The sequence below is a fragment of the Schistocerca nitens genome, chromosome 6, assembly GCF_023898315.1.
Source record: "Schistocerca nitens isolate TAMUIC-IGC-003100 chromosome 6, iqSchNite1.1, whole genome shotgun sequence".
Classification (NCBI taxonomy): Eukaryota; Metazoa; Arthropoda; class Insecta; order Orthoptera; family Acrididae; genus Schistocerca; species Schistocerca nitens.
The window spans coordinates 476,438,108-476,465,265 of NC_064619.1; the positions used below are offsets into that span (position 1 = coordinate 476,438,108).

The 27,158-nt window shown below is 44.1% G+C and overlaps 1 protein-coding gene across 1 annotated transcript in view; it reads right to left on the minus strand.

Moving 5' to 3' along the window:
- The window catches only part of LOC126263415 (uncharacterized), a 116,435-nt gene extending 93,962 nt beyond the window's left edge, over positions 1-22,473 (minus strand). Inside the window, exon 1 of the mRNA XM_049960508.1 lies at positions 22,405-22,473. Within this exon, the coding sequence (XP_049816465.1) occupies positions 22,405-22,472 (68 nt within the window). The 5' untranslated portion in view covers position 22,473. The remainder of the gene's footprint in view (positions 1-22,404) is intronic.
- Positions 22,474-27,158: the final 4,685 nt, after the last annotated feature.

The window sequence follows — 27,158 nt, forward strand, 5'->3', positions numbered from 1 at the left end:
AAAATGGTATACTCATCAGGAAGGCGAATCCTGGTGAAATGGTGGGGGAACACAATAGAGTAGCCAAGAGAATTTCCTTGCTTGGAGGCATCAGTGTACACTATGGTGAAACCATGATGCATGTCTAAAATATTAAAAAACAGAGACTGAAATGTAAAATCTGACATGTGATCTGTCTTAAAATTCGTCAAGTCTAAAATAGGTCAGGGCCTCTGGAGAAGCCAAGGTGGAAATCTGTTCCACCACAATGTAAAACATGAAGACCGGCCACACCCCTCTCTAGAAGACAATCCCGTGCATGAATCCCATAGGGCCTCGTTGCCTATTGCCGAATACAAATAAGTCTTTCCAGTGGAGGCTGAGCAACGTTATGGTAGATGGGTGTGTATGGTGTCTACAGTGTTTTATATGCCTGGTGCACCGTAAGTAGCTGTCACCTGACGTGAAGAGGCAGTTCACCAGCCTCTGCACAGAGGCTTGGTATGGTGTTTGTTCTAAAAGCCCCAGTAGCCAACCAAATTCCTTTATGGTGCACCATATCCAACATCTTTAAATAAGAGGGTCTCTCAGGCCCATACACCGTGCACCCATAATCGAGCCGAGATCACACAAAAGCCCAGTAAAACAAGAGCAGACAAGTCCTGCCTGCTCTCCGTGTACCGTAGCTAAGACATTTTAAAATACTTACAGCCTAAAGTGACTGTTTTTTCAGGTCCTTAAGATGTGGTAACAATGATAGTTTAGAGTCAAATATGAGACCAAGAAACCTCATTATCTTTAAAAGCAAGGACAGTGTCCCTCATCCTCAACTCAGGAAAGTTTAAAACGGAATGAGAACAGTTAAAACGAATACAGACTTCTCGGTGGAAAACTTAACACAACTCTTCTGTGCCCATTCATCCAAACTTCGCAGAGTTACTTGCAGCTGACATGTTGTCGTTGGGAGGCTTGAAGAAGAGCAAAACAGACAGAAGTCATCCACAAACAAAGAACACTGGACATGACTTTTCACTATGTAATGCTATTAATAGCTATGGCAAAGACAGTCACACTTAAAATGCTACCTTGAGGGATATTGTTCTCCTGCTCAAAGTGATCAGACAGGACATTTCCAACTCGGTATCTAAAATATCGTGGTGAGAGGAAGGACTGAATAAAAATGGGAAGACAACCACGAAAACCCCATTCGTGATGCTGCTCCAGGATAAGATGCCTCCAAGTAGTATTGTAGGCCTTGTCAATGTCAAAAAATATTCCTAGAAGGTGGTGATGGTGTAGGAAAGCCTGTTGTATAGCCACCTCCAGAAGCACACGGTTATCAAAGATGGAGCGATACCTCCTGAACCCACACTGGAAGCGACTAAGGAGTTGCCTGGATTCTAAGATCCACACAAGGTGGTGGCTGACTAACCGCTCCAAGGTCTTCCCCATGCAGCTAGACAGAGCAACACTATGGTACCTACTTGGGTATGTACAGTCTTTCCCAGGTTTTAAAAGAGGAATTAAAATTGTCACAGGTCACAAGTCAGGAAAGCGACCCGACCCCCAAGAGGCATTAAAGATTGCGAGGATGATATTTTTTTTCCGCCTTGCGAGGTCTGCAGCATAGTGTAATGGATCCTGTCATGACCAGAGGATGTATCACAAGCCACAGATAATGCAGAATCCAGCTCCCACATGGAAAATGGGCAGTTTTAATCTGCATCATGGGTGGACCAGAGGTCCAAACTACACCTCTCAGCAACCGCTCTATGGCACTGGAAACCTGAATCCTGACTGGCTGTTGCAGTAACTGTGGCAAAATACGCCGCCATAGCCTGGGCAATGTCTCGCAGATTGGTTTGGAGTGTGCCGTTCCCCATTATAGCAGCCATGGAGCACCTCCCTCCTCTCCCAGAAATTCTTGTGATGGTCTCCCACACAACAGAACTTTTTGTGTAACATTTAATGGCATTCAGGAACTGTTGCCCCGAACTCTTCTTGCTCTCTCCAATAATTCGGTGACACTTTACCCTTGCCACCTGAAAGGCTGCAAAATTCTCTGCAGTTGGAAGACACTTTAACCTGCGCAGAGCGGCATTCGGCACTCCACCAAGGGACAAGTTGCCTCTTCTGTTGTCCCGCGGAGTGCGGAATGGATGCTGCAGAGGCGTTGTGGATCATTTTGGTAATATGATCCACCGATGCTTCGATATTCGCACAATGTTCGAACTGGGCCAACTGTCTACAAAGTGTCCAGTCGGCTCTACCAAGCACCCACCGCGGTGGTTTCATTTCAGGTTCCACCCCATCTGGCAGGTGATTCCAGATCGGGAAGTGATCACTTCCGCGCAAGTCACTGACCACTTCCCATTGAGCATTGCGAGCAAGAGCTGGAGAGCAAAGTGGGAGATTAATGGCAGAGAACAACTCAGTTGCTGTACAGAAGTGAGCGCTCTACCCCGCATGTAGCAAGCATGTGCTTGACGACACGAGAAGCCTCTCAAATTGCTCTATCCCTGGGGCAGGTAGTTGCAGAACCCCAAAAGCAGAGTGTGTGCATTAAAATCACCACAGAGGATGAAGGGGCAGGGGGGCTGTGTAATAAGGATGGTTAGGGCCTCTTCATCAAGTGCATCAAGTGGGAGCAAGTAAAGGGAACATATTGTCAACAAATGATGCATGTGCAGTGATACAGCAACTGCTTGTAAAGTCTTTGTAAGTGAGAGGGGCGAGGAGTGGTAGTCGGTACTGACGAAAATAGATACACCTCCTCTAGCTGTTTCTCCTCTCAGGTGGTCTTTTTGTGGAGTACATAGCCTCGTAGCTCAAGGGTGTATGATTGACAGAAAAAGTCTCCATGAAACACTTGTAGAATGAGGGGGAGTGGAGGGGCTGACTGGAACCAAGGCATCTAACTCCAAGATGTCCTCCTCATCAGTCAGACGTGGAAGAATGAAGTCTGATGGCACTCGGGACAGCTTTTGACCCAAACTGTCATGAATCCTTCACTGCACCCGGTCCCCTTGAGGATGAGGGGGAAAGGGGGCACTGAGAGGCATTATGCTTGTTGTGTGCCTCTTTGACATTCACTACAGAACTGTTGCTGGTCTTTTCTGTGGCAGCTGTTTGGATTGCTTTATCCTTACTTGTTTTGCCTTGGCATGTATACATGCAAGTACAGGTGTTGTGGTGGATGGTTGTACACTGGACGACGTCTGCGTTGAGGCGTCAACTTAGGAACAGGTTTCTGCACCATGGAAGCATAAAAAGTGGTAAAGATGGGAGGTTTAGTCACTTTATAGTCCTTTTTGGCTTCAGCACAGGGGATCTGCTCGGTGACTTATTTCCTGAATTTTTCGTTCCTCTGCAAAAAAGGGCAGTCTCAGCTCCAGACTGGGTGACTCGCAAAGCAGTTAACACAGACTGCTGGAGATGAACAGTCAATCCCAGCTTCGTGGGCTGCCTTTCCACATTTCCCACATGTCACTTCACCCCCGCAACTCAAGAGTTATGTGACCAAAACGCTGGCATTTGTAGTAATGCATAGGGTTAGGTACATAAGGCCTAACCCTGAGTCAGAGGAAACCTGGTGTGATGTAGTCAGGCGACGGAGAATTAAAGACCACAATGAAGGTGGCAGTCTCCTCAATTTCTCCATTATTTCTACGCATCCTTTGCTCTACATCCATTACCCCCCGTAATGCCCATTCCTGTTTAAGCTCGGCTATGTCGATATCCATGTCATGACACGTGACCACACCCTTACTCAAGTTAAGGGAGTTATGCAGTTCAAGAGTTACATCATATTAATCCAATTTTTCGGTCTTCGTAAGTAGTTCCACCAGCTTTGCCCTCTTAGACTCAACCAGGAGGGAACCATTCCGCACCCGCTTAATAGACTTCAGGCTTCCACCAAGTCCTTCCAAGCCTTTATGAATATAGAAGAGTGACACTTTTTCAAATGCCTCTCTTTCCTCTTAATGATCAAAAACACATTTTGATTTATGACTCCTGGAGTCCTGCTATCATAATTCAGCTGATGCAGGATACCAAGAGGGCTAGCCTCCCTCATTCGTTTGGAGGACTGGGTGTGAATACTTCCAGGTGGTACACCCTTCTCACTGGGAGGAGGAGAAGATGATTTCGAGGGTTTCATCTTGGTCCCACGAGCAGCTAGGGAAACAAGGGTCCACTCAGACAGAGTCCAATGTGCCTGAATAAGCCTTATACAACTAAGGTTCGGCAGATTCCCCAGAGGTTGCCCACTAACGACTGTTCCACCTCAACAGTAATGCATCTCATCAGCACGCAGCACACCTCGCAATCTGGGTGGTCACGCCAAGATCCACATTCCCTGCGACACACGATGTTCCACTGCCGCACCATACACTGGTCATTGAAGCATGCCCAGGGCTTATGGTAATAAGAGATTGGCGGCACTTACCAATGCCCAGCTACAGAACCCTGGGGTCGCAAAGCATGTACTCAGTGAACCAATGCCCCTGAGGGCAAAAATTTATGAAACCAGATGGTTCTTCTAAACATATTTTCATCTTTTGTCATATGTATGTGGAATTAGCATGGGACATTTTGTACAACATTCAGTTTCAATGATAAATCATGATCCAAATTCCAATTTTAAATAGTTGGTCAATAGACTGGCCTCAAGAGAGGAAGGTTCAATGTTTACTTCAATAATGTTTATTGACGTGACAGTCACCACTGCAAACACTGATTACCTTTTACATTCCAGTCATCTTCAATAATACTGTTTAACCTAATATGTGCCATTAATTTGAGGATAGCGTATTGATCAGGTACAAATTTAAAATTCAGATATTTTGTTGATTATGCAAAAGAAAGAATAATATTTCTCATGATATTGATAGTACAAAATACCACACAACGAGTCTTTATTTGGGCTAACTTTGCCTACTCCTCCTCAAACTACTACTACTACTACTACTACTACTACTACTTCTTCTTCTTCTTCTTCTTCTTCTTCTTCTTCTTCTTCAGAACACTGAGTGACAATTCACAATCAGATGTTTCTCCCAGCAAATAAAATGTTTGACAATGTATGGGAATGAAGCTGGGTGACATCTCTGACAAATGCCAATATTTCTACAGGTGCACAATGTGTCATTTTCAAGGAACAAATGCAATGAGAGCGCTGTACAAGGAAATTCAAAAATCCGTATGTGGGACATATGCTGAAACAAACAAACACACGCACTCACGCACACAGAGAGAGAGAGAGAGAGAGAGAGAGAGAGAGAGAGAGAGAGAGAGAGAGAGAGAGAGACCCCCACCCCCAAGAAGAGAATTGATATCAGAAGCTACCAATAGTGAACAGTGAGTGAATTTCACCAATGAGTGAAACAGCATCAACTCTGTCCACATGCCTGACCAGGAAGAGGCAGATTTCAAGCAGAATGTAAGCAAACATTTTCATCCCTGCCACACTTTGGTTTTTTGAGTCTTAAAAATGACACAGAGTGCACCTTTTGAAATAGGAGTCTAAGGCACCACCAGGCTGCATTCATGTATGATGTGACTTGGTTACTGCTGTAAGTGTAAAAGAACCTTGAGCTGAACTGAAGAAAGATGTCAAATGTATTCAGAAGAATTAAAATACTGTTAGAATTTAAATTTTTTTGGTAAAATAACTGTCTTATTGTTGAAATATTATCCAGAAAAGCAAGGGAATTTAGGTTTTCAGAACTCTATAAAATTTTATCTTTCATGTAAAAGACACACAGAGGACACTGGGGATGTCTCGTAATGTGATGCCCCTGATTAACAACTTACTTTTTTTTAACACAGTATTGCTCTTGATCACCTGATCACTGATTTGCAGAAATGTATCCAGCACTCAGAGATCACAATTTGCACAATTCTAACTTACGATGGTTCAAGAACATTAAGACTGATGAATACAGATATTGGGGCATCCTTTGCACAAATGTGTGGGAGGAAAGTAATTCTTGACTGTGTGAACTTGCAATTATACCAGTAACAATGGCTTACTTATTCTTCTGCACTTTCATTTGCTAATGAGTTCTGGAATCACTTTTTGAAGAAACTTTACCTGCAGGAGTAGCATTCTCTGAATACAGAAGTTAGTTGCATGCATTATATCTGACATCAGTTCTAACATCCTGGAGTGACCTCTTAAAAACCTTGACATATTGAAAAGTACTTCGCAATAGATAGATTTATCAATGACCTTTGAAAATCAACAGTATTCCCCAGACACAAAAAAACTAGTGTGAATTATGGTTTTAACAGTAGGACCAGAACAACCTCAACAGAGACAAAACATTTAACTCTATGACAGAAAAGGATTAAAGAAGTTTTTTTGGCAAATGTCACCTACTCCACTGAATGACAACTTCACAGGTTCTCTTAAAATTAATGTATTATGTTAAGTAATTAATATTATCACTGTAACAATTCAATACTTCATAAAGTTTAGAGTTGTGGATCGACTCAACGAAATCACCGACGGGTCGACAAAAGCATAGTTGTCTTGCTACCATCCTTTCAAGCAGTTTGCAGAGCACAATGGTAAGGAAATCAGTTGGAGCTGCCCATGGACATTGGGTTTTTGCATGATTTAAGGATTGAGAAGATGACAATATCTCTGCACTGTGAAGGAGAAAAATCATTGCAGCAGAATATTGTTTAAGACCAAGTAGCTGGAGCCAGAGTCACTTTCTGATGTTGGATCACTGATTATGAATCAAATCAGGGCTTGGGACCATATCATGAGAGGACTCAAGAGCCTGAAGCAGTTCCTAGTCAGTAAAAGATTCATTATACAATTCAGAATTACATAGATTAAAGGACAGAGGGATATCTTCAACTTCCCCTTCATGCATTTGGAAGATGCCCTGGGTAACAGGCAGTCACCAAGACTGTCGTAGTGAGAGTCACGAGGTATTCGGCAAGAACTGACACACAGAATTAACACCATGAAGAAGGAGAGCTGTTGCTCGTCGGCTGCCCAGTATGCTATGGAGTTTGATCCACAGTCCGTGAAGAGGTATTACGTTCCCTATAATGAAATTTAATGCTTCCAACATTCCTACTTACTGTGTTCAATTACAAAGCAAGCCTTTGAATGTAGCCACTTAAAAATGATGAGGGCAATTTGCTTCATATTGCTTGATACATTGCAAGGCCCTTTGACAGTCCTTAATAGCAATTACGATGTCTTTGCTCAGCCACTATAGAATAGCAGATAGCAGACCTAATTTGTGGGTTTGTTTGTTTGTTTTCCTTTAGGGCACAAAAAATAACCGGGGTCACACACACCAAAGTCAAAACTATAGAATACAAACACAGAGGATTTAAATGACTAAACGTTCCAACGGTCAGAATAGGAGACAGCTAAAAACATCATGTGGAAAAAATGCTAAAACCATACAGAAATGGAGGTCCAAAACTAAAATTAAATGGCTTTCACCATATTGCTTTGGCGGATAAAAAGTAAAACATGGTCAACAGCCCATGCATCATTCGCTCTAACGGATGATAAATCAGATGACAAACCACAGCTGGAATGTAAATGGCTGAAAGAAAAATGGCATTCCAGCAGGAAGTGGGTTTCTGATGGAGGAAAGCAGGGTGATAGTGGGAAGAGCTTTATACTTCTGCAAGATGGCGGCCCACAGTGTTGAAGATAAAAATAGGGTCCACAACGACATCGTCAGTGACTGTCAGGCTGGAAATTGGGGAACGGATCTTGGCTCCAGAGAGCCATCAGAGGTTGGTCCACACAACAGAGGAAGGTGTGGTATTGTTAAATGAATTAGTAAATGAAATCCAGCTACCTCTTGTTATCCCAAAGAATGTGACGACACTTTGCACACATCTGTTTATAATTAATGCAGTTTGCCAGCGGCGTAGGGTGGCAGTTAAAAACACGGAGAGCACGTGTACATGCGTGAACTGCATCGTGGCATGCGTCAGTCCACCAAAGGACTGGGACACAACATGGTAGAGAGGGAGCGCAGGGGATGGAACATTCTGCGGCAGTAAGGATAACGTTTGTGATATATTTCACCTGGTCATCACAACTGGGGAAATCTTGTTCCTCGAAGGTCACCAGGGAGGAGTAAAGCTGCCATTTAGGCATGCGTGCAGATCGGGTAGGAGTCAGCAAATGGATAGCATATGGGAAATGGTCGCTCGATTAGGTGTCAGAAAGAACGGACACTCAAGACGATGGGCAAGCTGGGCAGTGCAGAAGGATAGTCCGAATGGGGACAGGTGTGCGAGGAGTTGGAAAGGCTGGTTGGTTTGAAAGAGGGAGGGAAGGGACCAAACTGCTAGGTCATCGGTCCCTTGTTCTGAATATAAAAAAGGCCACAAGGGTGAGAATAAAACAAACAAAATTGACAACACAAAATGGAGAGAAAGGAAAAAAATCACAAGAACAACAGAAGGGTAACAAACACTTAAATGGAAAAAGGGGAGAAGAAAACCACAGAAACACAAACAGGTAGAAGAGATTAGAACGACAAAAGAGATTACCATGGCTGGCTGACCATGAGAACAAACAGGAGAAGCCAGTCAATCTGCAATACATTAAAACCTCCACCCTAAGAGGACTAGGGCGGAGGACACAGAGGGACAAAGGACATGCGCTAAAACTTAGATCAAATGATAAAACACACCCTCACAAATAAAACGTGAAACTAAATCAGCCGATGAGGCATTTTCAGATAAAATTAGTGGCAACGAGTCCAGTAACTGAAGATTTTGTCGCAGGGTAGTCAAAGTGGGACAGTGCACCAGAATATGGGCCACTGTCAACTGGGCACCGCATCACCACTGAGGCGGGTCTTCACGGCATAGGAGGCAGACGTGGGTCGTCCAAGCGTGGCCAACACGGAGCTGGCAGAGAACCACAGAGTCCCTGCGAGAAGCCCACATGGAGGATGGCCACACATTCATAGTCTCCCTAATGTCAAACAGTTTGTGGCGCGTGCTGAGGTTACGCCATTTCGTCTCCCAAAGTTGAAAAACTTGGTGATGTAAAAACACACACACACACAGGTCAGTTATTGAAATGCCGATCTCCATAAGCGGTTTCCGTGTAGCCTGCTTGGACAGCCTGTCAGCAAGTACGTTGTCTGGGATTCACACAAACACCACTGAACGACCGGACCATTCCAGGGCACAGATGGACTCCTGGATGGTCACTACCAAATGATGACGAGGGTAGCACTGGTGGATATCTTGTAGGCTACTCAAGGAGTCAGTACACAGAAGAAACGACTCCCCACGGCAGTAGCGGATGTGCTCAAGAGCACAAGATACAGCCACAATCTCTGTAGTGAAAACACCACACCCATCGGACAAGGAATGCTGCTCAGTATGTCCTCCATGGTACATATGCAAAGCAGATGTGATCATCAGCCGTCGAGCCGTCTGTGTAAATCACTTCACTTCATGTCAATAATAGAGATGAAGTGATAGCGGAGAGCCGCGTCATTAACCAAGTCCTTTGGGTCATGTGAAAGGTCCAGGCGAAGCCACAGCCTAGGTGTACACCATGGAGGTGTAAGCGATTGTACCTCGAGTATAGGTGATAAAGGCAAGGACTCCAGTTCAGATAGAAGGGATCAGATGCGAACTGCAATTGTAAGCCCTGATCTGGGCCGCCAATGAAGGAGATGAACCGCCATGGGTGGGAAGAGGAGACGGTAATTTGGTTGTGCAGGAGAACCACGAACGTGTGCAATGTAACTGGCCAGCAGTTGTGTTGTGCACGCCTGATCTGCAATTGAGGAAGTCCAGCCTCCGCAAGGATGCTGGTCACCTGACTCATCCTAAAACCTCGCATCGCTAGTCTAACGCACAGAGGTTTAGTAAATGCAACACTGAGGGCGCCGCCGAACCATAAACCACACTCCCATAGCCAAGGCGGGATTAACAAGGGCTCTGTATTGCTGCAACAGCGTAGAGCGATCTGCACCCCACTTGGTGTTGCTCAGGCAGCAAAGGGCATTGAGGTGCTGCCAGCACTTCCGCTTAAGCTGACAAAGGTGAGGAAGCCACATCAATCGAGCATCGGAAACCAGTCCTAAAAATTGATGTGTCTCCACTACAGTGAGGGGATTGTCAATAAGGTAAAGTTCTGGTTCTGGATGAACAGTACAATGCCAACAAAAGTGCAGGACACACGACTTCACGGCTGAAAACTGGAAGCCGTGTTCTAGAGTCCATGACTGCACCTTGTGGATGGCTCCCTGTAGGTGCCCCTCAGCAACACGAGTACTGGTGGACCAGTACGAAATGCAGAAGTCATCTGCATACAGAGAGGGTGAGACAGACGGCCCTTTAGCTCCTGGTAGACCGTTAATGGCCACTAAAAATAGAGGTACACTCAATACAGAGACCTGTGGAACCCCATTCTCCTGGATATGGGAGGAACTATGGCAGGAACCAACTTTGATACAGAAAGTACAAAGCGACAGGAAATTCTGGATAAATATTGGGAGCAGGCCTCGCATACCCCATTCATATAAAGTACTAAGTATATGATGTCGCCAGGTGGTGTCACACGCTTTCCGTAAATAAAAAATGACGGCAACAAGGTGTTGGCGTCTGGAAAAGGCTTGAGGGACAAGACTATCAGCGGTAGGGCGACCCAGGCAGAAGCCGCTGTGGCACGGAGCCAGAAGGCCACGTGACTCCGGGACAGGACCCAACCCAACTGCCGACACACCATACATTCCAGTAGCTTACAAAGAACATTGGTGAGGCTGATGGGCCGATAGCTATCCACATCAAGCAAGTTTATACCGGGTGGAGCACTGGTAGGATGGTGCTCTCTTGTCACTGCAACGGAAAGATGTCATCGCACCAGATCCAGTTGAAAATCATGAGGTGGTGTTACTTGTAATCAGACGAGAGATGTTTAATCATCTGACTGTGGATCTGATCTGGCCCAGGAGCTGGGTTGGTGCAATGTGCAAGGGCACTGAGGAACTCCTACTGTGGATGGGGTGTTATAGGCTTCACTGTGGTGTGTAGTGAACGAGAGGACCCCCTTCGAGCCGCCGTTTGAGAGTGCGAAAGGCTGGGGGGTAATTCTACAATACAGAGTGCTCGACAGAGTGCTCGACAGAGTGCTCGACAGAGTGCTCGACAGAGTGCTCGACAGAGTGCTCGACAGAGTGCTCGACAGAGTGCTCGACAGAGTGCTCGACAGAGTGCTCGACAGAGTGCTCGACAGAGTGCTCGACAGAGTGCTCGACAGAGTGCTCGACAGAGTGCTCGACAGAGTGCTCGACAGAGTGCTCGACAGAGTGCTCGACAGAGTGCTCGACAGAGTGCTCGACAGAGTGCTCGACAGAGTGCTCGACAGAGTGCTCGACAGAGTGCTCGACAGAGTGCTCGACAGAGTGCTCGACAGAGTGCTCGACAGAGTGCTCGACAGAGTGCTCGACAGAGTGCTCGACAGAGTGCTCGACAGAGTGCTCGACAGAGTGCTCGACAGAGTGCTCGACAGAGTGCTCGACAGAGTGCTCGACAGAGTGCTCGACAGAGTGCTCGACAGAGTGCTCGACAGAGTGCTCGACAGAGTGCTCGACAGAGTGCTCGACAGAGTGCTCGACAGAGTGCTCGACAGAGTGCTCGACAGAGTGCTCGACAGAGTGCTCGACAGAGTGCTCGACAGAGTGCTCGACAGAGTGCTCGACAGAGTGCTCGACAGAGTGCTCGACAGAGTGCTCGACAGAGTGCTCGACAGAGTGCTCGACAGAGTGCTCGACAGAGTGCTCGACAGAGTGCTCGACAGAGTGCTCGACAGAGTGCTCGACAGAGTGCTCGACAGAGTGCTCGACAGAGTGCTCGACAGAGTGCTCGACAGAGTGCTCGACAGAGTGCTCGACAGAGTGCTCGACAGAGTGCTCGACAGAGTGCTCGACAGAGTGCTCGACAGAGTGCTCGACAGAGTGCTCGACAGAGTGCTCGACAGAGTGCTCGACAGAGTGCTCGACAGAGTGCTCGACAGAGTGCTCGACAGAGTGCTCGACAGAGTGCTCGACAGAGTGCTCGACAGAGTGCTCGACAGAGTGCTCGACAGAGTGCTCGACAGAGTGCTCGACAGAGTGCTCGACAGAGTGCTCGACAGAGTGCTCGACAGAGTGCTCGACAGAGTGCTCGACAGAGTGCTCGACAGAGTGCTCGACAGAGTGCTCGACAGAGTGCTCGACAGAGTGCTCGACAGAGTGCTCGACAGAGTGCTCGACAGAGTGCTCGACAGAGTGCTCGACAGAGTGCTCGACAGAGTGCTCGACAGAGTGCTCGACAGAGTGCTCGACAGAGTGCTCGACAGAGTGCTCGACAGAGTGCTCGACAGAGTGCTCGACAGAGTGCTCGACAGAGTGCTCGACAGAGTGCTCGACAGAGTGCTCGACAGAGTGCTCGACAGAGTGCTCGACAGAGTGCTCGACAGAGTGCTCGACAGAGTGCTCGACAGAGTGCTCGACAGAGTGCTCGACAGAGTGCTCGACAGAGTGCTCGACAGAGTGCTCGACAGAGTGCTCGACAGAGTGCTCGACAGAGTGCTCGACAGAGTGCTCGACAGAGTGCTCGACAGAGTGCTCGACAGAGTGCTCGACAGAGTGCTCGACAGAGTGCTCGACAGAGTGCTCGACAGAGTGCTCGACAGAGTGCTCGACAGAGTGCTCGACAGAGTGCTCGACAGAGTGCTCGACAGAGTGCTCGACAGAGTGCTCGACAGAGTGCTCGACAGAGTGCTCGACAGAGTGCTCGACAGAGTGCTCGACAGAGTGCTCGACAGAGTGCTCGACAGAGTGCTCGACAGAGTGCTCGACAGAGTGCTCGACAGAGTGCTCGACAGAGTGCTCGACAGAGTGCTCGACAGAGTGCTCGACAGAGTGCTCGACAGAGTGCTCGACAGAGTGCTCGACAGAGTGCTCGACAGAGTGCTCGACAGAGTGCTCGACAGAGTGCTCGACAGAGTGCTCGACAGAGTGCTCGACAGAGTGCTCGACAGAGTGCTCGACAGAGTGCTCGACAGAGTGCTCGACAGAGTGCTCGACAGAGTGCTCGACAGAGTGCTCGACAGAGTGCTCGACAGAGTGCTCGACAGAGTGCTCGACAGAGTGCTCGACAGAGTGCTCGACAGAGTGCTCGACAGAGTGCTCGACAGAGTGCTCGACAGAGTGCTCGACAGAGTGCTCGACAGAGTGCTCGACAGAGTGCTCGACAGAGTGCTCGACAGAGTGCTCGACAGAGTGCTCGACAGAGTGCTCGACAGAGTGCTCGACAGAGTGCTCGACAGAGTGCTCGACAGAGTGCTCGACAGAGTGCTCGACAGAGTGCTCGACAGAGTGCTCGACAGAGTGCTCGACAGAGTGCTCGACAGAGTGCTCGACAGAGTGCTCGACAGAGTGCTCGACAGAGTGCTCGACAGAGTGCTCGACAGAGTGCTCGACAGAGTGCTCGACAGAGTGCTCGACAGAGTGCTCGACAGAGTGCTCGACAGAGTGCTCGACAAAGTGCTCGACAAAGTGCTCGACAAAGTGCTCGACAAAGTGCTCGACAAAGTGCTCGACAAAGTGCTCGACAATTGCATTTGCATCAGTAGATAATACGCCATTTATGTTAACACCAGGAACAACTGTTGAGGTCTGGTACTCAAAAACTCTTGATCTTTGTCCAGACTTGGGAAGGTGACGTATGGCACCCAATGGTCGACACCTACCTCTCCCAACGCTCCTGTTTCCGCCTTTTGATAAGCTGCGAACATGGGCATGGAGCCTTTTAAAGGCGATCAGGTGCTCCAGGTAAGGGTCCGCTTATGCAACTGTAGACCTTGCCGACGTTCCTTAATTCCCTCAGTGACTTCCGGCAACCACCACGGGCCTGTCTTTCGCTGGGGGCACCCCAAAGAACGAGGGATCGTGTTTTCCGCCGCAGAAACAATTGTTGTGATTACCTGGTCAACACCACATTGATGTTACCGTGTGGGGGAGATTCAATGGTGATAGCAGAGGTGAAAGTTTCCCAGTCCACCTTGTTTAAAGCCCATCTGAGCAGTTGTCCGTGGGCCTGATGCTAGGGCACTGACAGGAAGATGGGAAAGTAGTCACTGCCACTCAGGTCGTCGAGTGCTCTCCAGTGGATAGACGGGAGAAGGCCAGGTCTGCAAACCCAGAGATCAATGGCCAAATATGTGCCATGTGCCACACTGAAATGTGTGGTGGCCCCAGTATTTAAGAGGCAGAGGTTAAGTTGTGACAGTAAATTTTCGACATCTCTGCCACGACCAGTAAGAACTGTGCCACCCCACAAGAGGTTATGAGTGTTAAAATCTCCCAAAAGTAGGATAGATATAGGGAGTTGATCAATCAGTGCAGCTAATACATTCAGGGGTACTGCACCATCAGGAGGAAGATATACAGTACATACAGTTATTTCCTGTGTTTTCCTTATTCTGACAGCAACAGCTTCAAGAGGGGTTCGAAGGGGCACAGTTTCACTACAGACTGAGTTTAGGACAGACACAAACTCCACCAGACAGTCTATTATAGTTGCTACAGTTTCCGTAATATCCCTTATAGCCACAGAGGGCAGGGGTCCGCATTGCCGGGAACCAGGTTTCCTGGAGGGCAATGTAGAAAGCAGGTGTAATGCTTAACAGTTGCCATAGCTCAGCCAGATAGTGGGAAAAACCGCCACAATTCCACTGTAGGATGACATTATCGTGAGGCTGGGAAGGCAGGAAACACACAAGGATGCAGGTTATGCCTGAGGGTCACCTGCTACCTCCGACTGAGTATTTGTAGCCATTTCTATGGTGGATGAGGCCTCAGTGAGATCCAGGTCCATAGGGGATGCAAAGATTTCCACTGCATCCTCAGATGCAGAATTGATAGGGAGTGGTGGTGTTGGGGCCGCCAGAGGGTCCTGTTTCTTAGCAGAGTACTACTTAGTTTGCTCGCTCTCTTGCTTCTCTTTAGGGGCTTGAATGGAATATTTTTCTGAAGCAGCTTCAGGCACAGAGGAAGACTGCGAAGCTCTTTGTCCAGCAGCTTTTGACTCCCTGGGCCACTGGCGAGTGCCCGCCGTGGCATTAGTGGAGACCTTTGAAGAGAGGGCCCCAAGCGACCCCTTCCACATGAGAGGAGCCAGAGGAGGCTGTTGCTTCCATGGCAGGGGGGGAGGTGACTGATGTCCCCTGCATTGGGGGGGAGGGGGGGGGCGCTTGCTCCCGAAGTAGGTGACTTGGGAGCAATGGACGAAGATTTCCCCCCTACCACCAAGGGGGCAGATGTATTCTGGTGGCCCAGAGGGCCCACTGTTCGTGGCACAGAGTGAGGAGCCACTGGCACTTGGGATGGCAATGGTGACGTAGCTGCAGCATATGTCAACATCAACTGAATGGGGTGTAATCTTTCGAATTTACATTTAGCCTCTGTGTAAGTCAACTGGTCCAGGGTCTTTTACTCCGTAACTTTCTGCTTGCTTTGGAGTACTGGGCAATCAGTGAGCAGGGGCAGTGGTGCTCTCCATAGTTGATGCAAGTGGGAGGTGGCGCACGTGGAGAATCTGGGTGCAGTGGACGTCTGCAGTCTCGACATGTGGTGCTGGAAGTGTAGCGGGAAGACATGCGCCCGAACTTACAGCACTCAAAGCACCACATAGGGGGAGGGTCGAATGGTTTAATGTCACCTTGACCTGTTCAGGCAATGAATCACCCTCAAAGGCCAACATGAAGGCACTGGTAGCAACCCTGTTGTCTTTGGGTCCCCGATGAAATGAACACCCCACCATTCTAAATTGGCACGGAGCTCGTCATCAGACTGCAAGAGGAGGTCACGATGAAAAATAATCCCCTGGACCATGCTGAGGCTTTTATGGGGAGTGGTGGAAACAAGAATATCGCCCAGCTTGTCACAGGCTAGTAACGCTCGGGATTGGGCTGGGAATGCTGTCTGAATCAAGACTGCATCGTTTCGCATCTTTGACAGCACTGTCACTTCTCCAAACTTACCCTCAAGAGATGTTCAACAAAAAACTGGTTCTGCTACATACTAAAAACTGAGGCGAACATGGCTCTCTCTGTTCTGTAGCTCTATATTCCTCCCTGGTGTAGCGAGGGAGGGAAATGATTTAGGGTCATACCTGTCGGCATTATATTCTCTCTTGCCCTTCTTTGAGACTGCAGGTGCCATATGGTCACCAGCAAGAGATGACTTAGTCCGCTTCATTGCGGAGTAGTTGGTTATACGATGCCATCCACCTGCTCTGACCTGTGACGTAGTTGTGCTGTGCTGCAATACGTTGAGTGACGTCATCGAGCCACGATGTGTGTTTTAGAGTGGAAGTGAAATGTTGTAGAGAGCTTGATGTAAGAAGAGGTGGTATGCTCCAGCAGTTTAATTGGGTGGTGACGGTGCGTTTGTGTGGTATGTTACTGAGTCATTCAGTGTGCTACAGTTGTCACGGTGTGAAGTGTATGAAATTACGCAATGGCACAATATTGTCATATAAATGAATAAGTCGTAAAATTGAAACTTTACTCTTATGTTCCTGTGCAACAACTGAGTAAATCTGCCAATATTTAATTAAAAAACATTGATCCACTTATAATATTTATCAATAACAATTTTCTCATGGGTTCTGCCAACCTGTCCTACGTGCCTCCTCATCTGTCATGTTCACTTTGCAACTGCAATATGCAACAGAAAAGCTGCTGACACCTTAAGTGCATGTTTACTCTAGGTTTAAGCTATAAAAGTGAACTGGGGATCACGATGTATGTTTTTGTAGTTGCGCAGCTGTTTATTGGTATCCTGGTCTAGGGTTGCACTATACAGGTGAACTGGAGATTGGGATGTTGTGGTGTGTCTTGAGCAATTTTTTGAAATTTTATTTTTTGGCAATTTTGAGTTGTTTGTTTTTGTAGTGTGTTGCTTGTGAGTTTTCCACATGGTGATGATGTCATTGGTCAAAACCAGTGGTATCCCAGTTTCCAGTAATCCTGTCTGTCACCATAACTAAGATTGCAGGGGGATGGGTGTCCAAATATGCAACTTTAGCTGAGAAAGTAAATGAAACCCTCAAGGATGTCTACAAGTGCGCCGTATGTAATAAATTAACACTGAACATAAAGGAAACAAACAGCATGCATTTCAGCACAAAGAGGAAAAATATCTATTGCACTGAGGACATGTGATTAACCTACAGATTGTTTAACAAACACATAGCTTATACGGATGAATATTGTCAGTCAACATGGAATGAACACGCAAAGAGGCTGGAAAAAAGAATGTCAGCAGTAAGTTACTCTCTTAGGGTCCTATCAGTGCTATACTGCCACCACCACCACCACCACCACCACCACCACCACTACTACTACTACTAATAATAATAATAATAATAATAATAACACAAACACTCAGAGTTTACATATAGAATGCTTTTCTAAGGATCAAAGACACAAAACATGAACAGTTTTCGAGCTGTAGGAAATAGCTATAAGAATAATAATGACACGTAGTAAACAACCTCATTATAAGTAATTATTCAGAAATTTAGTATTCTTACTGCATATACCAAATACAGCTATCAATCTGTTTTACCAATCAGGCAAAACATTAGTAATTATTTAACTATTATTTCAATCGCATAATCCCAGAACAAGGGCTAGTTTGGACTCCACATTTACCAAGGAAAACAAACTCAAAACAGCATTTTCCATTAGGGAATAAAATTGCATACTGCCTTCCCCAAATATATAAAAGAGACCACAAAATTATATCAGTTCATAAATGCAGCCAGAACATACTTCATAAGTAATGCTTACTACAGAATTAAAAATTAGCTTACTCAGAGAACTCTGTGTAGGGGTTAATAATGAAAGACAGCAACTACAACAGCCTGCCACAATTTAATGTGTTTTACAAGAAAATCATGTGTCCAAGATCTATTGCACACAATATTGTCATTCTTACATCTTACTCATATGGGTTGATACTGACTCATTTCCCCAGATGGACTGAAGGGAGTACAGGGAGATGAGCATGGGGCATAGCAACACACTGACGGTTCCACAGTCAGGTTTCAGAACAGACTGAAGGGACTGCCACAGGCTTAGCAGCATGTTTACAGTGGTTGTCCATAGAGTGAATAGTTGTGGTATAGACTTAGGGCGATGCAAAGACATATGCAACATTTTTCTTTGTAATTACTGCCTTGCAAAATCTAACATTGATATTTCCATAAATGCTCACAAAACTTACAGAGCAATACTTCCCTTAATAAGTGACAGCATATTACTAAAGAAAAAAAAATCAGATTTCCATTCATATGGGAAGAACTACAGACTGCCTGAGAAGACTACCACAGACAGAAGTGTGAACAAAGGTCGTATTTTCATGTGTTCAAGTGGTAAAGTGCCTACTTAAGAGTCTATGGGTGAGGGAGGGCGGGGGGGGGGGGGGGGGTGGCACAGTATTATAACACATTTATTAACTTAATAAGGATTATTTAGTGCAAATAGAATTTGAGAGTGCAGGAAAGTATGTTGGTAAACAAAGAATATTTTATTACTTGTATATTTGTACTGTAGCCATGTGTGTAAGGCTTAAGAAAAAAAATAAGATATATTACAATCCAAACAAAAGTACACAGAAATAGAAATTATTGTATGTATCATTTCTGTAAGTCTACTCTGTAAAACCAAAAAACAAATCCCGGGGCAAATATACACAATATTACCTACCAATTTGTTCAAAATTGTAATAATTTATATAGGCTAAATATTTTTAGACACTGCTTAAGTTGCTTTATGCTATATTGCAGAAAACATAAAAGTACGTCGATTTCATTTCCCAAGACGATCAATGGAAGAGGGAGCAGAGCTCAACTAAACTAAGAAGAAAACCAGAAGAGCAAGAAATAAAAGCAGTCTTGTGGAATACAGAGGGAGTAAAAAGTGCTCTTAACCTAGCACCAACAGACATTCTGCAAAACTCGGACCTTGCAATTCTAACAGAAACCTTCCTGATAGACAGCTGGCAACATAAAGATTTCTATAATTATCACCTAATGGCAAAGAAGGGAGAAAGAGGACGACCCATGGGAGGAATATCTATCCTACTGAAACCCTGGATGACGCCCACCAAAAAAATCATAAAACAAGAAAATAATATGCTAATAGAAGCGGCAAACATAAATATAATTGCAGCCTATTTTAAACCGCACACAAATGCTGTAGAAATAATTGACGAAATAGTCACACTCATCAAACAATGCGACAGCAAACCCACCATTATTGCAGGCGATCTCAACTGCAGAATAGACACAGAAAACTATAAAACAAAACTAGTCGTTGAAACCCTAGAAGAAGATGGTTTCACCCTACTCAACGATAGACAGATATCTACATACATATGCCACAATTGGAAGAGCACCATTGATATCGCATTAACAAGAGGAGACATAGAAGGAAGTATTCAACCAATATGGCATGATTCCATTACTCCTATACGAAAGCACATTCCAATGAAGATAAAAATAAATATCGTCATGTCACCGCCAGCAAGAAAGACCCACCAAATCACACAAAGAAAAATTGATATAGAAAAATTAACAAACGAGCAAGAACAATTAACAGAAATAGAAACTTTCATAGAGGAAGGAGACCTCGAAAAAGCAACAGACCAAATAGAAGACGTCCTAAAAAATTCAGTGATACAAACAACCCCCAAAACAAGGATGGCCAAAAGATGGTTCGATGCTGAATGCTACAGCAAAAGGAACACTGTTCTAAGAATCCTCCACAGACTAAGAAACCAGCATGACGAGGAAACATACAAACTGTACGCAGAAGAGAGGAGAATCTACAAAAAACTAATAGAAGAGAAGAAAAAAGAATACATAGAAAGTGAGGCAAAAAGAGCAGCGGATGAAGCAGAGAAAGACCCATACATAGCAGCAAGACCAAGAAAAATGGCTCATACACCAAATATAGACCTGAAGGAATGGGAAGACCACTTCAGTAAGATACTGAACAAACGAGGACTCAAAACACCCCCAAAGAAAGAGAAACAACATCAAACTAAGGAAAAAGACAATACATGGGATCCCCTAAATGAAGATGATGTGAAAGAAGTAATAAAAGCACTGAAGAATAAGAAAGCAGCAGGACCTGATAATATATATAACGAACATATAAAAGATGCAAAAGAGGCCCTCCAACACATATGGACCAAACTGTTTAACAAATGCCTGGAACTTGGAAGAATTCCGACACAATGGAGACACTCGACAAAAGTTCTCTACAAAGGCAGAGGAGACCCAATGGACCCAAACAAGTACAGAGGCATAGCCCTGGAAAATACTCAATTCAAGATGTTTTCAAAAATAATAACACAAAAAATCCAAGCCTCTGTGGACAGTCATCTCCCAGAACGACAAATGGGTTTCAGATCTGGAAGATCAACACTTACGGCAGTCAGGCTTCTTCTAAACAACATCGATGATGCACTACAAAAGAAACAAATGTTCTACACAGTGTTCATAGACTTTACCAAAGCCTTCGACCTATTGGAAAGAGAGCTCATAGTCCGAAAACTGGAAAACACAATAGGAGATAGCGTATGGGCAAGAATAATCAAATCAATCCTCGAATACAACTTAATTACAATATCAGACAACCTCTCTTTTTCGAACCCCATTCTGCAATCGAACGGAGTCTTACAGGGTGACCCAATGAGCCCTTTGCTGTACATTCTTGCCACTGAAGAAGTACTCCGAATTGGAGAAAATGAAGAAGATGTGTATGTATATGCATACGCTGACGACATAGCCGTAGGTTCAACAGATATACAGAAGCTGCAGAGAATCATTGAGAAAATACACAGATGGTGCAGTGAACACAAACTACACATAAACATAACAAAGACAGAAATGGTAATTTTCAGAAAAGGAGGCAAAACACCCAAGAATGTGGAAATCAGTATCAGAGGACAAAAAATAAAAATCTCATCAGACGTTAAATACCTAGGAGTGACATTGCAACCAACAGCCAAATGCTTCACAAAACATACAACAGAACGTTCAGCTCAAGCAATAGTAGCAATACAGGACATCAAAAACATCCGCCTACTCAGTCTAGAAACAGCCATGAAATTATTCAACACAAAAATCTTGCCAATCTTGGCCTATGGGATGGAGGTTATATGGGACCACCTGACAGAAAAAAATCTAGAAACACTAGAAAAGGTAAAATCGACCTATCTAAAAAGAGCACTAGGTCTCTCAAAGACAACAAGATCTAGACTAGTGTACCTGCTAACGAGAGAGACATTCCTAATTGAAGACATCAGACTTCGATATATGATGCCACACACCAGGGCTTCCAGAAAGCAACTGAAGATCATGGAGGGCAAACGAGAAAAAATATGGGCGGAGTTTTATGGCACCGAAGCAATGACGAACCGCTCATGGACAGCACCAAACTTCGAACAGCGACATGTCGTAACTAGACTTTCTATTCATGTCGTAACTAGACTTTCTATTCACGGCTTTCATCATCTAATCTGCAAGAACAAAACTTATCATGACCCAACCGCAACATGTGTATGTGAACTGTGTAACGAAGCCTGTGAACGATATCACATAGAACTGTGCAGTAAAAGAGTGAAATCGATAAATGAATATGCAAAAATGTAAAATGTAAATGTAAAATATTAAGCAAAGTAACTGTATATGGCTATTTGGCTGCAATTTTATTAAATAAAAAAAAAACTTTTACACACTGCAGACACTGGAACCAAATACAGATTCATACGTAAAGCACTGCCTTCACCCGACTGCCACATCTCGCGCAAATGTTACTTCAAGTTGGTACCGTTACATTGCGGCATTTTAGGAGCATTTTACTAAAAACGAAAATCTAACAATACGGTACAGCACAAGCTTTATTCTAATGCAAAGTGCGCTACAGCTTGTCAGTTATTCGGTGACATGTGAAGCAGGCCTATCTCCCACAAATATATCTCTCATTATCGGTAAGGCATCTTAAATGGAGGTGATAAGACAATTTAACACATGTTATAGTTGTGAAACCGACCACAATTAGGCGCCAAATAAGAAATAAAGAACGAATGTTATCACTCCCCCATGTACGAATCCAATGCGAACACTCAGATTTGGATAACAGAGGGGCAATCAATCATTCTTCTACGTTCTGTCACTAATAGAACCCAAGCAAACTTTTAACGCACTATAGTCTACGTCAAGAAGTGTTGCCTGTCAAGTACTTCACAGCTACATGTGTAGATAAACTTTTTAAAAGGCTAGCTGTAGCTGAAGCAAGAAGGTACAGTATAACTGGGCTTGCTACATGCATCATGCAGTACTAACCTCACACTCTTGTCTTCAATACTATCGTATAAAGCATATGCCAAATAAATATTCCTGGTATCTTCCATTTCACGGTGCAGCCACTGTCAATTATAACATATTTTGATCGCATTTCTGTCTCCATTTTTCCCACGCGAAATTTGAATAGCAATGCTGCCAACTGAGGAAACTACCTGCTGATGTTGACAAGCACGAGAAGCCTAAAGATCGATTAACACTGGACGCCACGGAGTGGACCGAAAAGACGACTAGGTAAATTAGGGGTCAAAATATCGAGCGCAAAATGGAATCGTTAATTCGGAGGCAAATCAGATACCGCATCAATAGGTTTCCCATTAAAAGTCGATTCACACTAGACGTCAACGGAACGCCACCCTCAGAGGGTGGACTCATTGGCATCTGGCATGCTCCCAAAACAGGATTTCGTAAATACCTGCACCTGTTACTGGGAGGGGGGGGGGGTTGTTTGGGGAAGGAGACCAGACAGCGAGGTCATCGGTCCCATCGGATTAGGGAAGGATGGGGAAGGAAGTCGCCCGTGCCCTTTCAGAGGAACCATCCCGGCATTTGCCTGGAGTGATTTAGGGAAATCACGGAAAACCTAAGTCAGGATGGCCGGACGCAAGATTGAACCGTCGTCCTCCCGAAAGCGAGTCCAGTGTCTAACCACTGCACTACCTCGCTCGGTTTTCGTGAACAGATATCCCTATACCGCTTTTGGATGGTCATGTATACACTTCAAAATCGATTCTGGAAATCCGCTTCTGGTTGCCGGTCTCCTAATTCCGCAATCGATTTCTCTCCCATATAAACGCAACCGGTTTTGAAACGTGCTTTGGCTGTCAGGTTTCGTCTTGTTTCTAAAAATTTTCGGGTAATATGGATGAAGTGGCTTCTTTTACAGTGAAGGATATGTAGAAATATTAGACTGATGCTGTTTACACCTCGTCTAATAGAAGAGATATAGCGTTTGTACTGAATAATTTATAAACTTCAACTGAGCTAGCAAATCCGCTTAGCAGGTAAACAAGACAGCAGAAAACGGCTCCCGGAATTCGGTTTTCATCTTTCGGAAGACGTGACGTATGTAAACATAGTGTACGGCAGAGTGTTCACACTAGACGGAATGTCAACACGACGTCAATTCGTTTGCCCTAGTACCGAGCGGTGAAAATCAGAGTTATGACATATCATCCGCTATACAAAAAGTCGGAGTATAGCATCGGAATTACGGAACTATCATTGCCAAAGGAAACATACTTAATGATGCTCTAGTCAGTTTTTTAAGGCAAGCAGTGAAGAAATGAAAAAAAGCTTTGAAAACTTCGACATTTATTTGCAAACGGAAATACACACACACACATGGAGCGTGTTTTTCTCATCCATTAGTTATGTTCCCACACATAGGAAAGTTTTAAGTTTCACAATAACTGAAAATAGTTTATGGCCACACTGAATATAAATAGGAACGTGAACTGATTACGTAATTTACATTAAATAACTTTTTTTTACGTGAAAAAGGCAACTCAAATGCAGAGAAAAATACAACTGTTTCTGACATTGTTTCCTTTGACAGAAAAACCCACGATGGATATGGTAAACAGGCTCTATGTATTTCCCTATAAATACAGTTTTTATTTATATGTTTTTGTTTGTATGGTATTCCTTCTTTTCTTCCTTTTCCTTTTTTTACCTTATGTCAGATGTACAAACATTTAACAATACTTTTTTAATTTTTTGTCTCTCTCACATTATTTAGTTATGTGCCATGACATCTGTTATTAGGAACGTTGAAGATCATAACAATAAAGTACTTCTTTGATTCTTTGTGAGCATGGTTCCTTTGTAGTAATAGCACACAGAAGACATGAAATAAGTTTTCAGATTATTGTACCATAAGTTAGTGTTTTTATTTTCCTTGGTTAATAGCATTATTCCGAGAAAATGAAGATGGCACTGAGTGTAAATTGCGAGTACATTAATTCCCAGAATAAGTACAACAGGAATAAAAAAAGAGTGCTAACGTGTAACGATTTGATGTGTATCGTGTTCATGTGTGTATTGCGTGTTTTATTATCAAAAAAGTTTCAGAGAGAAGAAGTCCATAAACTGTAAAAATTTGGATCGTTTTACATGTGTAAATGTAAATCCAAAACGAAAGTAATGGTGCTGCAAAAGGTGTAATGTGTATTGGCAAAACAATAACGAAAGACTGCAAAGACGAAATCATTGCCTTGCCGTTAGAAGAGATTAATGCTTTGAAATATAAACATGGCAATTTCAAGAAACTAAACAGTAAATCTGATGATAAAAGAAATAGTGAACTATTATTAGCTACCGTTACTAGGAATTCGGGTAACAAATGTAATGGCATGTGTAAAAACTGACGGAAAACCGCTAAAGGCGGTATTGTATGTCCGAAGTGTGAGTCCAAATTTAGCTTTTCATGTGCAAAGGTAGACTCTTTATTGAAAGGAAACGAGAGCTTTACAAAAACATGGCAGTCCAATATGCATACTGATGTACTAAAAGGCCGCTGATTTTCAAGAACGATTTCAAGCGACTGTCGCGGAGCAATATATCGATTTTGTTTAAAGCGATGTAAACTACTACTACAAAAGACGAACGATGTGGATGTCGATTAGCATTGTCAAGGCAAAAACAATACATGAAAATAATCCAATGACGACATTAAATGTAATTTCACTTACCTTACACGTCATCGATATTCGTCCAGGACAATTCCGCATGATATGTATGCTGCGAGTAGAATTCCTTTTTTTCTATAGCCAAGATGCACTCTTGCAACACCCCTTAAGAAAACTGACGAAGTCTCACAGGGAAGTTTTATGCCACGTAAGCTCAAATCGTGGAAGCAGATGTATTGAAAAATATACAGTTCATCTGAGTCTCCCATTCGTCCTTCTCTTATGATGGATGATTTCACGGATTTCCATAATCCCTCGATATTCTGTGTGTGCACAGATGGATAGTGAGAAGACACGAATTCGAGAAAATGGTTTAAAAACTCTTGGTGTATCCCTCTTCCTCCAAGGTGTTGTACGACTTCCATGAGTCTGTAATGACTTTGGTGCTGGACAAGATACAGTTCTTAATAAGAGGCACTAACGTTTATTTAGTTCTGCAATAGATCTTCGCAATGAAACATTTTCTTGAGTGTCTTTCCATGCCTCCGAATACCCTAATCAGTTCAGTTTCGTTCTTGAGAAGTCGTCCTTCCTCGTATTTTCGAGTGGTTCTATGTGACTCTTCTATTTACATAATGTTGTTGACTCCTCCTACTGGACCACTGTCAATAATCACAATTAGCTGTCAAACTTCTCTACGGAAACCATAATAGTCACAAACAGTATTAATCGACAGTCCTGTTTCCGACGATGTGTTTTCCAGTACATAATCCCTAATCCAGCAGGAAACCAAGATGCTGTATTATCAGTTTAATCAAACCATGTGTTTTTCCTTGTGCTTATTCTTTTCTGACATTTGCTACAATACGACTGTAATGGGCACTCTCAATCGCTACCAAGTTTGAAGCAGTTCTCTTCATAACAATTCACACAATTTCTAGTATTGTACTTCGGCAGCATATGGTACTCCCAACATAAGTCTAAACAGTTTTCAACTGTACTCAATCTGGAAATCAAATCACGCCATGTAAGACTAACACTACTGGGAAACTGTAGCTGCTTCGGTCATCTCTACGAGACTACTGAAAGTAAATGTTCTTTATCACTTATTATGTGTGAATTCTGTCGCTCGAAGCGAAATTTTTTGCCACAGATTATCTGTCATCGCTGTAAACAAAGTCGATATATTGCGACAATGGTTATTTTGTAGGTCACACTGAACATATCTTAATGCCAAGTGTTCCAGTAACCTCTCTCGAGAACAATGCTGTTTCTACATACCGACATGAAGATATAGAAATTCTGCATGTTGATGTTCCTCTCCCTGAAAACGGTGCCAACATAAGTCAGATTGTAAGTACCTGAGAAAGCTTGTGATTCTTGCTGGTAGTCACAGGTGGGACATGGCTTCTTGGGTAAATGAAGTGGCAGAAACTATGAAGGCAACAGGATTTAGCAAAACCAGGGGTGCCCCTGTCTCAACGACCAAAGTATGTTCATTTGGGGGAAATCGGTAAGTTATTATCAAAGGACTTTGTTGTACTGTTTGGTGGTTCAAACGACACATACTGGAATGAAACTTCAGTGCCCTGCCAAGAACTAAAGGAGTGCTTGAGTTATCTGGGACATACAAATGTTATATATTAAACATTCCACACTGGTATGATTTACTACCCTGATCCTGTGTGAACAAAGATATCAGCACTGTAAGTGAACAGCTCTCGAACTGATACAGTCAGTTACAAATATTATCTGGATATCAACAATATCTGCTGATGCTTCCATATCACACATGGTCTTCATTAGAGTAGCCTTGGGAAAAAGTTTATAACTTAAAAAAATTGCTTAAACAGTTACATGTAATTTTCTCATGTCAGATACAAGAGAAGTTACAAACAATGTGTCTTCCACAACAAAAAAGAGAAGCAATGATGGTTTGTCACTCCAGCATATTCCTGTCGAAGTTAACACTCAAAGAAAGCCTTTTTCAGACTAGAGGATAGGGAAAGTTATAGAGTAGATGTTGTACTCTTTAATAATAATTTAGCTCATATCAAGCCTAGCATTAAGAAACCTGTCAGAAGTACAGCAGATTATCAGAATAGC